At 56.1% G+C, this 13,062-nt stretch overlaps 5 protein-coding genes across 5 annotated transcripts; 3 read left to right on the top strand and 2 right to left on the bottom strand.

Annotated features, from left to right (window-relative positions):
* The first annotated feature begins 264 nt into the window (after positions 1–264).
* Positions 265–2,654, top strand: BCV69DRAFT_283635 (hypothetical protein). The gene has a single exon (XM_025492781.1). The coding sequence runs from the start codon at positions 431–433 to the stop codon at positions 2,462–2,464; it is 2,034 nt and encodes a 677-aa protein (XP_025347260.1). The 5' UTR covers positions 265–430; the 3' UTR covers positions 2,465–2,654.
* Positions 2,655–2,854: 200 nt separating this feature from the next.
* On the top strand, positions 2,855–5,782 carry BCV69DRAFT_283634 (hypothetical protein). Its single transcript, XM_025492780.1, has 2 exons — positions 2,855–4,024; positions 4,103–5,782. Exons 1-2 carry the CDS (start codon positions 2,953–2,955, stop codon positions 5,461–5,463), a joined length of 2,433 nt encoding a protein of 810 aa, XP_025347259.1. The 5' UTR covers positions 2,855–2,952; the 3' UTR covers positions 5,464–5,782.
* On the bottom strand, positions 5,694–6,668 carry BCV69DRAFT_283632 (translation initiation factor eIF3 subunit; the record flags this gene model as incomplete). The annotated part of the gene is made up of 2 exons (XM_025492779.1): positions 6,165–6,668; positions 5,694–6,072 (listed from the first exon to the last, which is right to left on the bottom strand). Coding segments are annotated over exons 1-2 (776 nt in total), but the record flags the coding sequence as incomplete, so codon positions are not given.
* A 151-nt stretch (positions 6,669–6,819) lies between these two features.
* BCV69DRAFT_283631 (putative TRP2-anthranilate synthase component I) lies at positions 6,820–8,908 on the top strand. Its single transcript, XM_025492778.1, has 2 exons — positions 6,820–8,285; positions 8,406–8,908. Exons 1-2 carry the CDS (start codon positions 6,979–6,981, stop codon positions 8,743–8,745), a joined length of 1,647 nt encoding a protein of 548 aa, XP_025347257.1. The 5' UTR covers positions 6,820–6,978; the 3' UTR covers positions 8,746–8,908.
* A 1,860-nt stretch (positions 8,909–10,768) lies between these two features.
* On the bottom strand, positions 10,769–11,498 carry BCV69DRAFT_250229 (hypothetical protein; the record flags this gene model as incomplete). Its single annotated transcript, XM_025490371.1, has 2 exons — positions 10,769–11,207; positions 11,311–11,498. The coding sequence occupies 2 exons, from the start codon at positions 11,496–11,498 to the stop codon at positions 10,769–10,771; spliced, it is 627 nt and encodes a 208-aa protein (XP_025347256.1).
* Positions 11,499–13,062: the final 1,564 nt, after the last annotated feature.

Here is a 13,062-nt window from a genome sequence, read left to right as displayed (position 1 = left end):
GAGGTCAGGAAATAGCCATCAGGCAGTAGACGAGCGTCAGGCCACCACGCGCCACGCCTTCTTTTTGGCAGCCAGTGCGGCGCTGCTGCTGATTCGCCCATCGGCGTTCTCGCCGTCAAAACGCCAAGAGAAGGCCAAGATGGAGGGAGGGAATTGCAGAGGGGATGTCCGCCGGTGCTCGAGTGCGGAGCGGGGAGTCAAGGGCTGATCCCCCAGCGCCTGGACTTGATTCGGAGCTGCTAGAGATGGCCAAGCTTTAGCTGACCTCGATAGTCTACTCTACCCCTGTCTCAATCATGGTCACCCTTGCCTTCTCTTAGATCGCTACAACTTTACAACCCCACCCTTTGCCATCAACCTCGTTGACGCCATCCCTTGGTCAGACTCCACCGGGGATCATCGTCTGGCAGGATACCCGGCAGATCTCGAAATGACTGCCCCCATTGCCTTCATCGGGAGACTTACAAGTCCGTCCCCTTCCGCCCCTTCATCCTCCTCTTTGTCTGCCTCACCCACCTCTCCTACCTCGAGAGGCTTGGCTAGTACTTCGCTAGCCGGCCGCAGATTGTACCTCGCAGTCGATTGCGGTGGCACAAAAGCTGCTGCAGCTATCTCCGTATCCTCTGCAACGCCTGGGGGCCCACCCGTCTTTCTCTCGAGAGGACATGGAGGTCCGGCCAACTATACCGATGTAGGACTCTGGAGATTTCTCAAGAGTGTGCGGCAGGCAGTAGAGCATGCGCTGGACAATTCTGGCATCGAATGGAGGAACGAAGCTTCGACGATGGCCGATGATAGAAAAGTCTCTGCAAGCCCGAACACCGTGGATGCCGCCGAGTGCCACTCGGCTTGCTCGTCCTCGTCATCCAGCTCACCACGGAGCACTACTTCCTGCTTGGACGACTCCGATCGCGCCTCATCGAGTACTTCTCCCTCATCTCGAGTACCCTCATTCACCTTCCCACCCATCTTCTACGCAGCTTGGCTCGGAGTAGCCGGCGTAGACTCTCCTCAGAATATTGCGGTCCTCTCACCTCATCTTGCTCAAATGCTGTCCATCCCATGCCCATCATCAAGGCTGATTGTTGCCAATGACACCAGTCTATTGGCCTCGCCCGTGATGGAGAGGGACGGTGGAGATGAAGATGTCAAAGAAGGCGTCGTTGCCATCGCAGGGACAGGAAGTATCGTCATGTCCTTCCGGAGTCGAAAGCAACAAAGCAAACAAGGGGACAAAAATGGGCGCAAGGGCAACACGATTCCGGAAGCTGTCGGCCGGGTGGGCGGATTTGGTTGGCTCCTTGGGGACGAAGCCGGAGGCTTCAGGGTCGGAAAACAAGCCATTCGAGCTATACTGGATCAGGTCGACCAAGAAAAGTTGGGTTTTGACGATGACGATGACGACGGGGTTGAAGACAGCGAAGGGTTTCAAGACCGCAGCTTCGACAGCGTCTCTGCGAACAACACCACCCGCGGTGGTCCCATCCTCGAGGTGCCCTCTGAAGGACCTGCCGTGGACGCTCAGCATCTTCTGCGCGACCGTGTTCTGGCAGAGTGGAACCTGGACAGTGTGGGAGAGCTCTTGGACGCCGTCTATGCTGATAGTCCGGGTACGCCAGAGCAGCGCCTTCGCGCCAGTCAACTACCATCCCTCAGTCCTTCTCAAGCTTCAAGTGAATACGCAAGAAGCCGAGCAGGAAGCACAGGGGCCGTGCCTGCTAGCGTAGTATCTCAGAGATCGACGGGGCACCTGCTCGAAGTGCCTGAGCTGACCAGCAGCATGGATGAAGCAAGTCTAAGCTCGGACACACAGAGCTACCCTGCAACACCTACTACTGATAAACCACTTGAGGTTGACGTACAAGGTCTCACGGAGTCGCTCGCAACGCCTAGTGCACTCACACTGATGATCGAGGGTCACAAGACATCAGCAGCTTATGCAGAGGCCGGCGACGATGTCTTTACAAAGGGCATGGAGCTCGGCGCACCACTGACACCTCAGGCCCGACCAAGCTCTCGCAGCTCGAGTCACAAATCTTTGTCTTCCACCATGGCGGCTCGTAAGCAACGTCTGGCTGGACTAGCACCCTTAGTCTTCGATCTGGCCTTCAACCAGGGAGATGAGTTGAGTCTTCAGATTCTACGCGAAGAGATTCGAGAGCTGGCAAGTCAGATCTCTAGACTGCTGGCTAAGCCTTCGAAGAGGTGGACTGGTGCGAAAAATGCCGGCCTTCACGTGCCTTCTCGAAAGGACAAGGAGACACTCGTCCAGCCACACCGAAGTGTTCTGTGCCTGGGCGGGTCTTTGCTGGGCGTATCAGGCTATCGTCAGATGCTGGTAGATGAGCTCAAGTCGAGGGGATGCGAGTTTCAGAAGGTGGTGCATGTGGAAGACGTGGCAAGGAGGGGGTGTGAGGCTCTGGCCAAGGGCTGGGAAGGAGAAGGCATTGAGGTCGTTGCCTGAGTCCGGCATGGGAGAGGTGAGCTGCTGCAATGCTCAGCAGCGCTTTATCCCTATCCATGCTCGCTTACATTGTATCATCTACGAAGATTCGACATCTTTCGTTTTTCTATTTCGATCTATCTTATCTGTACATATCGTCAATCTCTCCCACTGTCGCGTGCTCATTTGCAACTGCTTGACATCAGTGTCCAAATTTTGTCAATCTGCTCCACATTCTCCTTGTCGACTCCCTCTCCCTACATTCCACCCGATGGGATGACAGTGTAGAGATGGTGATTAGGGGAGGGCCGTCTGGGCGCCTTACGCGCGCGGGGCGTAGACTAGAGAGGCCAGAGCGCGTCGCCTCCTTCGCTTCCGCCAGACCTTCTCGCTTTCCGATTGAGCCTCCTTGTCCTCGAGCTTCTCATCATACTACCACCACTACCACTCTTGCTAGTCTCCCCATCAACCATCGCCTACTCATCTTCTGACTGGCTGGACTAAGAGGCATGGCTCCCTCCATCCGCCTGTCTCGCTCTCGAGGCTCCACCTCCAATCTCGCCTCTCCTGCCAACTCCTCCCCCGCACCCGCTCCAGGCGATCTCTCCCGCCGATCCTCCGGCCGAGCAGCGGCTGCCCGCATCTATCAGACCACACAACAACTAGCTCGCTATGCGGATGAGGAGGAGGACGAGGATGATGACGAAGATGATGATGAGGATGCGGAAGGGGAGGAAGACGATGAAGGCGTAGGCCCGGCGGCTACCCCTTCACGAATTGCCGGCGGGTCTCGCCGTGCGTCTAGTGGCAGAGCTGCAGCTGCTCGAGGTCGCGGGCAATCAAGCGGTACTACTGTCCGTCTGAGGGGCAGGCCTCCAGGTCGGGCTGCTGCTTCCCAATCCCGCTTGCCCTTTCCTCAGGCAGAAGAAGAGGACGAAGATGAAGATGAGGATGAGGATGAGGAGGACGAGGAGGATGAGCCGATGCCTGAAGCAACGCCTTCTGCTTCGAGAAGCCGGGGAAGACCCAAAGGGAGGGTTTCAGCAGCTAGAGGTACTCCGCGGGGACGAGGCAGAGGAGCGCGAGGTAGACCCAGTCTCTCCAGTGCTCGAAAGGTCAGCGATGACGAGGAGGACGGGGATGATTCAAGGAGCCATGCTGGTGAAGAAGAGGAGGAACGACCCGCCTTCAAGAAGCGGCCATCACGTCTTCAGGGCTTCAGCCTTGTACTCGACAATTCCCAAACCCTTCTCGCAAGAATCCCCAATCCGGATCCAACCGCCGATGATAAAGGCCGGCGCGGCAGAGGTGGTCCGAGGGGCCGAGGTCGACCACGCAAGAATCGCTCGCAGACTACGAGGATCATAGAGGACTCTGAAGACGAGGACTCGGATGATGATCGCCCTAGACCAAAAGACCCAAATGAGGTCGAAGTGGATGACGATCATGCTGTGCCGCCTGACGAGAAATTCAAGGTGAAGCTCATGGGCAAAGAGTACATTCTGGATTGCGATGAGCTTGAGTTGCCGGGAGATGAGGAAGGAGATAAGAAGATTGACGCGAATGGAAATTTGCTTGGTGGTGAGTAGCCGAAGTAGATCCCCACAGAGACGTACAGAGAGGCTGACGTCCTTACTATCTTCCACACTCCCCTTGCAGGTCGCGTGTGGAAGGCTGCGCCCTTTACCTCTTCTATGCGATCCAACCCTCACAAGGTGTATCTACTCTCGGTCGATGCAGCTCGAACAGTCGGCTTCCGCGACTCACTTAGTCTCTTCCGAAGCCATCTGCGCCTGGTCAAGCTTGCATTACTACCTCAGGAGAAGGACGATCTCATTGCGGCTGGAAGACTCAATGCCCAGCTGAGGGGCCGCAACGTCACCATTGTCACTGCCAAGAGCGTCTTTAAGCAATTCGGTGCCAAAGCCATCAAAGGCGGACGCGCAGTCATTGATGACTACTATGAGGCCGACGCGAAAGCCGCCTTGGAGAAGTCTGGTCGACACGAAGACCAAGGTCAGGTCGTAGAGGCAGAGGACTATCGTTCTCACGCTGAAAGACGTCGAGATGCCGATCGGGAGCGCGACCGTACCCGTCGACCTCCCGATGCGCACACTACGGCTCTGTACGACTTCCACGGTAACCTCATCACCACGACCTTTGGCGACAATGGCGCTCCTCCCTTTGTGCGCAGCTCTGGCTGGCCCTCTAGACGTGCAGCTCAGATCCGTGCAGATCTCAGCGAGGAGAATTGGATGCTAGAAATGGCTCGCAATGTTCAAGGGATGAATGCCGAGCTGGCTGAGAATCGCAAGGAGAGATTGATGAAGTTCACCGATCCTGTCGAAGGAGTGAGCGCAGCCTATGCCGAGGAACAACAACGTCTGCAGGAGAAGCGCAAGGCCAAGATGCAGCAGCAGTATGGTCAAATTCAGCAGCTTGCCCCCTCGAGATTGCAGCTCCTACCGGGAGAGTTGATGGATGTGGACGGAGTAGGATCAGCTTCAGCTGCTGGCGGAGAGGACGGCTCGGCAACGATTGCTCCAGTCCATCCCGTCGACCTTTCCGGCCAAGCTTCGCCCACGGTGGGTGATGCCGAGTCAGCAGTAACGCCTCTTGCACCAGCGACGACAGACGAAGTCGGGGACGATGATGACGACCATGAGGCAGACAGATACAAGGATCTAACCAACGTCCTCGCTCCCCCGGTGGGTCTGTACGACCCCACTACCAATCTCCCACACTTCTCCTCGAGCACGCAACCACGTGCTGCTCGCATCGAGAAGATTGGCAAACGACCCCTCTTCCAGTCGCTTACTGGTCGAGAGGAAGAGGCAGAGAAGGAGGAAGAGGTAGCGATGCAGAAGAGACAGAGGGAGAGAGCAGTGCTCCTTGGGACGCGCATTGGGAGTGGAGCGATGGGCGTTGCTAGCTGGTCGACGGCGGTGGATGTTGGCGTGCTGAATGGGGCTGGAAAGGCTAGTCTGATACCAGCAGGAGGTGGCGGTGGGGAGATCTAGGCTGATCATGAAGGGTCGGTTCGAAAGTAGAGTATACCTGTCACGCACTGGAAGGGCGCTGTATCACAAGAATCAATCTCCAACTGTCACTTCGCTTGTGTGGTGAGAAGAACGACATCTATGACAATCGCTCTAGGTGCAGAGAGTGCGCTCGCTGCCTCTCCTCGAGCACAGAAAGCTCTACAATGACCATCTACATGAAGTCCAAGTCATCTCCATCATCCAGCACCTCATCTCCATAAGCTCCCAAGTCATACGTGTTCTTTGCACTGGCAGTGCCCACCGTCTTTGGCTTGGCAGCTCCAGCCGCTCCGCCCGTGGCAGCAGCAACGGCCAAATTCGCCCTTCCACCACTCTTTTTTGCCTCTTTATCCGCCTTTGTCTTCTCCTCGGCCCACGTCTTGACCGAAGTAGACAACTTGCGAATATCCACATCGCGCGTGGGAGCTACCAATTGTCGAGTGAGGGCAGGGACAAAGTGTTTTGCGTAGCCGGTTGGATCACGAGAGGATTGGGTTTTGAGAATGGAAACGAAGATTTCTGCTGCGAGCTGCTCCCATTCTTCCTTTGAAGAGGGCTTGGCGGCGCTCAGCGAGGTTGCGGTCGAGTCTGAGTATGGGGAGGGAAGTGAAGGTCAGTCGGAAACACTACTGGCGTGAGCTTGGGAGCGCCATCCCCTTTACCCTCTTGCCTGCACTCACCCTTGCTGACACTGGCAAAGCCCAATAGGCTCGCTGCCGACTCTACATCTGCGTCAATCTCAGCCTGTTGCAGCGCCCTCTTGCGAGCAATGGGGTCGTACTCCATCGGATCCACTCCATCTTCTGGCTCCTGTCCCATGGTGAGAGCCTGCTGCGCTCTCCTCCTCTCCTCCTCCTCCTTCTCTGCAATCTTCTGCTTCACGCTCTTCTTCTTCCGAGGAGGTGGTACAACAGCAGAAGAGGAAGAGGCAGCTTTGTTCTTGGCCTCGTCGTCGGAGGACTCCCAGTCGTCCTTGATCTCTTCTTCGGCATCTTCGTCGTCGAACCTGCGTCGAGGGACTGCTCCGGCGCCAATGGGAGCAGCAGGGGCGGCTTTGGGAGGGGCTTCGTCCCCAGAAGATGCGTCCCAGTCACTCATGTTGCAAGGTGAGGCTGTGAGCTGATTCAAGGAGGGGTGGAAGGGGCGGTCGTAGGTGCTGGTATGGCGAACAAAGTCGAAAGAATCGCCAAACGGGAACAGCTGCTGCACCTCTTTGGTTCCTTTTTACTCTGCAGCTCTGTCGCGCCTTTGTTCCGTTCCGAGGTTGGTCCCCCTTTCTGACTCCTTTCCGCCGGCTTGGGCTGCCTCGCCTTGGCCTGGCCGCTGGTGCCTACCATCCGATCCATCTAAGTCCAGGAACAGAGTCGTATCACTGCAGCAGCAAATAGGACCATGACCATCAAAGGGGTGAGTAGAGAGATAAAGGAAGTCAATAAGACTCCATCCCCTCGTCCTTTCCTTACGTTGGCTGCTACCATCTGCCAATCGTTTGCAATGACTCACATGCAACTCTCTGATTCGTATCAATTCCAGCCTGCTCCCAGTCCCTCCCTTGCAGAGGTCACATCCCTCCTGCTAGGAGGTGATGGGACCTCATCGCAAACCTCCAAGGGCAACACCGTCCCAGTCTATGTCACCATCCCCGCCGATCTCATCACGCCAGTGATGGCCTACCTTCGTCTCACAAAAGGAGCCCAGAAAGACTGCCGGAGTTTCCTCTGTGAGAGCGTCACAGGTGGAGAGAAGATCGGACGGTATTCCTTCGTGGGCGCAAATCCCTACAAGGTCATCCGATCCGGTCCTTTGCCAGGCATGGATGTGCAAGGGGACCCGCTTAAGGCCGTAGAGGCCGAGCTGCAGGACATTCAGTACGTTGCTCTGCCCGAGCTGCCCAAGTTCACTGGAGGAGCGATGGGATACCTGGCCTACGACTGTATCCAACACTTTGAGCCAGTCACAAAGACGACTCTTAAGGACAACCTCGGCATTCCCGAGTCGGTATGGATGTTCTGCGACGAGGTGATCATCTTCGACCACATCTACCAGAACATCAAGGTCGTCTCTCACGTCGCCCTACCCAGGGCGAGAGCATCGCAGCATTCCAATGGCTCTGCTGCGTCGTCCAGCTCAGCTGCTGCTGCTGCTGCTGCTGCTGCTGCTGCTACGCCCGAGCTTGTCTCCTCGCTCTATGCTGCTGCATCGCAGAGGGTCTGGAACCTGCTCTCCGTCATCACTTCCGACCATACGCCTTTGCCCTACCAGCCCAAGATCACTGGCGATCACGCCGCCGTGTCCAACGTAGGCAAGGCAGGCTACGAAGGCTTTGTCACCGCTCTGCGCAAGCACATTGTTGCCGGCGAGATCATCCAAGCTGTACCTTCGCAGCGTCTAGCCAAGAAGACGGAGCTGCACCCTTTCAATGTGTACCGGCATCTCCGGCAGGTCAACCCTTCGCCCTACATGTTCTACCTGAACGTCGGCGACGACTGCGAGATCGTTGGTGCCTCCCCTGAGACGTTGTGCAAAGTTGAAGCAAACAAGGTTAGCGTGCATGCCATTGCCGGAACAGTCAAGCGTGGCGCTACCGCCGAGGAGGACGAGCGGTTGGGAAAAGAGCTGCAGGGCAGCGACAAGGATAAGGCGGAGCATGTGATGCTGGTTGATCTGGCGAGGAACGACGTCAGCAGGGTTTGTGACCCGAGGACGACGACAGTGGAGACGTTTATGCAGATTGAAAAGTTCAGTCATGTCATTCACTTGACGAGCAAGATTACTGGTATGCTCAGGGCGGGCAAGAACAGGTGAGTTCGTCGAGCTAGCGTCGGCAGACTGATGGCCCGTCACCAGGACAGCAAGAGATTTCGGCTGCTAACTCTGCCTCCTTGACTCTTCCTTTCTCTCTCGGATCGCTCTTGCCACAGGTTCGACGCCCTTCGCTCCATCTTCCCAGCAGGCACAGTCTCCGGTGCTCCCAAGATTCGAGCAATCGAACTCGTCTCTTCCCTCGAGCAAGAGACTCGCGGCGTCTACGCCGGCGCCGTCGGACACATCGACTATGCCTCTAGTGAAATGGACGTTTGCATTGCCATCCGTACCATGCTCTTTACAAAGGGAACCGCTTACCTACAGGCTGGTGGGGGGATTGTTTATGATAGTGTAGAGGAGGATGAGTATATTGAGACGATTAACAAGTTGGGAGCCAATGTAAGGACGTTGCAGAGGGCCGAGGAGTACTACCGACGTTTGCAGGAGCAGGAGTAGGATTGGGGCGCAATGCAATGCCCCAAGGCTAGTCTAGAGTAGTCAAAATCGCCTTGAACAGCCCCTCTTGTATAGCTCACCGAGGTAGAGTGATATAATAGAATGGACACTCCACTCTCACACACAAGTGCCTCGACGTCTACACCAGCGTGACCGTCCATTCATTTGAAAAGCACACTTGCATCGTCTGATTCAACCCCCAGTCTACTTCGGCCACATGGAAAAGGTTGAGAAGTTCAAGCAAATTGGATGAAAACATCAGAAAACAAATTCGATGCGATGCGATTCGATTCGAATCACTTCAATCTGACGAGCTGTGGAAGTTCTTGGATTGGTATGCTAGAGCAAGGGGGAAACAAACAAACCAGTTCGTGCAAAGAAAGTCGAAAACCTTTATCGACATGGAGAGAACGAGACTGAGACTGAGGCCAAGGCCGGGGGGTGAGTTCAGCTCGCCGGGAGCTGAAAGAAAAAAGGAAGATGACGTGAAGCGAAGCGAATGGAATCGAAGCTGAGTGGAAAAGGGGGATGGAAAGCGATCCTTGTGCCTCTCCTCTACGACAAGGAAGAGATCATGAGGAGATGATTTCCGTGACCGATGAACCGAAGATGGATAAGAACGAGGGAGGGAGAAAGAGCACTGCGGCCGATCGAAGACGAAAGAAACATGAACAGAGAAGAAGGGGTAACGGCCGGATCAAGCGAGCGTACGTGGGAGCCTGACGATGGGAATGGGCCTGTACGTGGTAGAGACGAGATGGTGGACAGAGGCTACTTCGCCCAGGAGACGAAGCTTGCCACGAGCCGCCGTGAAGCTCGCATTGTGCAGTCCCAGAATGTCCTCTCTAGGAGTTGGCGAATTGAGCCAGCTGAGCCATACCGGCGATGACGTCGCTGAGGTTGTTGACGTTCTTGGGCTCAGCGGCCTCCGATGCAGAAGCAGCGGCGGCAGCAGCGGAAGAAGATGATGCGGCCTTCTGTGGGGACAAAGTAAGGAGAGAGGGCGAAGGAAACAGAGTCAGCTGGTGATCTTGATGGAACTTAGCTGTCGGAAGGGAGACGGTGGCCGCCCCTTCCATCGCATCAACAAGAACAGCACGGGATGAGGGACACGAAGATGCCCATGCCTAAGATGAAGCAGCCGGTAGCCTAGGCCTCAAGAAGAGTCTGTAGCCAAGTACTGAGCCGTCCAAGAGACATCGGCTGGTATGATCGTCGTCAGACCATTCGCCAGTCCTTCGTCCTCTTCCCGTCTGTCTATGCCGCTTGTAGATGAGGGATGTTCTACCACTGGTGAAGCGCCGACTGTGGCCATTGGGCTTCACCGTAAAGGGAGACAAGACGGGGAGAGGACCAAGGACCGAGGAATTGAAGGAGCGAGTCACTTACCAGCTCTGATGCCTTGGAGTGCTTAGCAGCTACAGAGGCTCTTGAGGCCGAAGCCAGCGACTTGTGCCTGTGCACAGAGGCAACTGAGGCCTTCGAAGCAGATGCTCTCGAAGCGGCCGCAGATGCTTTGGAAGCAGACACAGATGAAACCGATGCTCTCGAAGCAGACGCGGCTGATGCTGACGCCCGGGAAGCAGAAGACTCGGATGCGAGACTCGCCTGATGAGACTTGTGAGCCCTCGACTTGGAAGCCTTGGCTGCAGAAGAAGCCGAAGCCTTGGCCTCGACACTAGAGCGTGATGCCGCTGCTTCAGAGGCCTCCGAAGCAGAGGAGATCTCTACAAAGTTGCGAAGCCCAGGTGGGAATTGTCAGTCGCGTCGCACTCATCATTTTTGCTCTTGACAGCACTCACTGGCCAACTTCTCGACCCTGCTGTCAGACGATGCGGCTGCCTCGGAAGCTGAGCTCCTACTGGCAGCGGAAGATGCAGAGGCAGCAGATGCAGCCGAAGCAGCAGCCTTTGTTGACTTGGCGTATGCGGCAGCTTCTGAACGACTGGCAGCAGCGGCAGCGGCCTGTGAAGAGTGGAAGCCGGTTCGAATGTCAGCGGTCAGAAGATGACTGCGTGGTCCTCTACGTGGGTACACTTACTCGTGACGCGCTAGCCTTGGCTGATTTTGCTGCAGCGGCATCGTCATCATCATTGTTGCTGTTGCTGCTGCTGTGGCTGCTACCGCTGTTGTCATTGCCACTGTTGTTGTTGTTATTGTTGTTATTGTTACTGCTGCCCGAGCTCGAGCTGCTTCCTCCACTGGAATCACCCCCGAACCACCACTCCATTTGGAACACTCCCGTGCCTGCCGAGTAGAAGTAGTCGAACAGAGCGGGACTCATGTCCAGGGCACCGTAATGACAGGTCTGGGCGCTCTCTGGGCATTCGTCCTGAATCGTGGCGGTGTGAGTTTTGCCGTTGGCACTGATGGTGATCGTCTTTCCACACCATGCGTCGGTGTACTGTCCGGAGTTGACAGCGACGGTGTAGCCGCTGTTGCTCAGGTATTGACCGCACGAGCTAGTGGTAAATGAGAGTTCAAGCAAGATCAAGAGTTCAGCATCGGGGCACATCCGAGACAGCGAGGTCTGACTTGATCGCACTGATCTACACTGCAACTTACCCCTGGTTTCCAGTCTCGGTGTCGTACCAAGTTGCCTGCCCCGAGTATGACCTCTTCTGCAGGTTGTGCTTGTGGCCTGCCAATGCCCTGTTGCTGTGCCTTGCCGACGAGGCATCTACAGCGGCTGGTGAGATGGAAATGAAAGCGGCAAGTGCGCCGAGGGCAGTGAGAGTAAGAGTCGACTTCATCGTGATCTGTGTTGTATGAATCTAGGTTGAGGGAGGATAAGGCGAGCTGAGATGAAGAGAATGCAGAGGAAGTAGAGGAGGCTGTAATGGAATTCGACCAAGTGAAGGACAGTGATGGAGGAGCCGGCGTAGACTGAGGGATGAGTGACCCGAAGAGAAAGAGCGAAGTGGGTATCGAAGAAGGCGTCGTGGCCGCGGCGGGGGTGGAGTGCTTATTTGGAGGGAGAGAGAGGGAGGAACAAAGGATTGACGATGAGTACGGGGAGCAAGGGGGAGTGTCGAGGTTGAGGGGTAAAGTATTTGCCTAGCCAGGGGGTCTGACCCACCCACCCACGCCGAGCCCCATTGTGGGAGAGTTGCTTTCCCCTTTGGCGGACAGGCGCCGGTGCTCCGCTCGCCTGTCAAGTGCGATAGGCAGGAATCCCTGTTTGCGTGCCTGTGTGTGCGATGGCATTGTTGCTTCGATGCAGCGAGTTCCCTTGGAGACCTGGATGGCCACCTGCGTGCTACTGCCCATCTGCCCTCGGGCCTCCTCCTTGGGCGTCGAGGTCTTGAGATGTGTTGTTCTCCCTGCCACACTGGCGTGGTGCGTATGCAGCGCCTCACATTCCTCAGCCTGCGAGACGCGATGCAGCTCCCTGGGCGCGTGGCGCACCGCCAGAGGGACGCCAAGGACTCCCGCTCGCTCGAGCCTCGTCAAGTGAGACGTCGATATCGCGACTCTCCACGCCTCTCACCACTCCGTTCTTTGCGCTTCGCCTTGCTCGCTTGGCCTTCGCTTGGCCTTGTCGGCAATGCTGCGAGACTTCTCTTGCATTGTACCGCCGCCGCCGTAGGGCGAAGCAGTTTCTGACCGGCACTCATCCTGTTGATGGATCTCACTTCGATCGCAGTTCCCTTCGGGGCAAAGATAGCCTTGGCTGCTACTCTTGTCCAATTACCCGAAGATTCCGCCATCTTCGGAATCATTCAGGAACGTTGTTGATCATTGTCAGACAGTCTACATTGACTCCCATCGGCGTTCCTACTCACTTGTCTGAGGCGGTAGTCCAGTGCTACGTGTGCCGATCCAGTGGTTCTACCATTCCTGATCGACTGCCAAGACTTCCTGGGCATGCTCTTGTCGGGCGTCTTTACCTCATTCCCGCTTTTCAGACGTGAAGTTTCGACGTGTAAAATACCTAGCCATGAAACTCTAGTGGGCGAGCAGCATAAAGTTGTCCAGGGCAACCTTGTCCAGGGCACAACAAGCAAGCGCCAGGTCTCTAGCTCGATGAGTAAGGCGACAGCAAAGCCAGGTCCAGCGTCTGCTCACGTATTGTAACAGCACGTGAAATACATCCTACTTGAGCTACTGGTCGCCTCGAGTGCTTTAGTTGCTGTTGTGACCACGACTTTGTAAGGCCAAATGAGTGAGCCAGGCATTCCATTCTTACATCGGCTACCACCGACGCTCTTTGCATTGGGCCAGACAGTGCGTCTGACCGAGACCCAGGATTCGGTGATGACCGAAACGTCCTTGGAATGCAGAGCAGTGAACGCAGAATGATTGACCTAGACGTTC

Source organism: Pseudomicrostroma glucosiphilum (genome assembly GCF_003144135.1).
Source record: "Pseudomicrostroma glucosiphilum strain MCA 4718 unplaced genomic scaffold BCV69scaffold_9, whole genome shotgun sequence".
NCBI classification, from domain to species: domain Eukaryota; kingdom Fungi; phylum Basidiomycota; class Exobasidiomycetes; order Microstromatales; family Microstromataceae; genus Microstroma; species Microstroma glucosiphilum.
The sequence above is the reverse complement of the archived record's forward strand: the minus strand, read 5'-3'. Positions and strand labels throughout refer to the sequence as shown.

What these genes read in the sequence shown, in the direction of transcription:
- BCV69DRAFT_283635 (XM_025492781.1), top strand. Translation starts at nt 431, where the DNA reads ATGACTGCCCCCATTGCCTTCATCGGGAGACTTACAAGTCCGTCCCCT.
- BCV69DRAFT_283634 (XM_025492780.1), top strand. Translation starts at nt 2,953, where the DNA reads ATGGCTCCCTCCATCCGCCTGTCTCGCTCTCGAGGCTCCACCTCCAAT. An exon ending in GAATGGAAATTTGCTTGGTG is followed by an intron (nt 4,025 to 4,102) that starts GTGAGTAGCCGA and finishes CTCCCCTTGCAG; the next exon opens with GTCGCGTGTGGAAGGCTGCG.
- BCV69DRAFT_283631 (XM_025492778.1), top strand. Translation starts at nt 6,979, where the DNA reads ATGACTCACATGCAACTCTCTGATTCGTATCAATTCCAGCCTGCTCCC. An exon ending in CTCAGGGCGGGCAAGAACAG is followed by an intron (nt 8,286 to 8,405) that starts GTGAGTTCGTCG and finishes CTCTTGCCACAG; the next exon opens with GTTCGACGCCCTTCGCTCCA.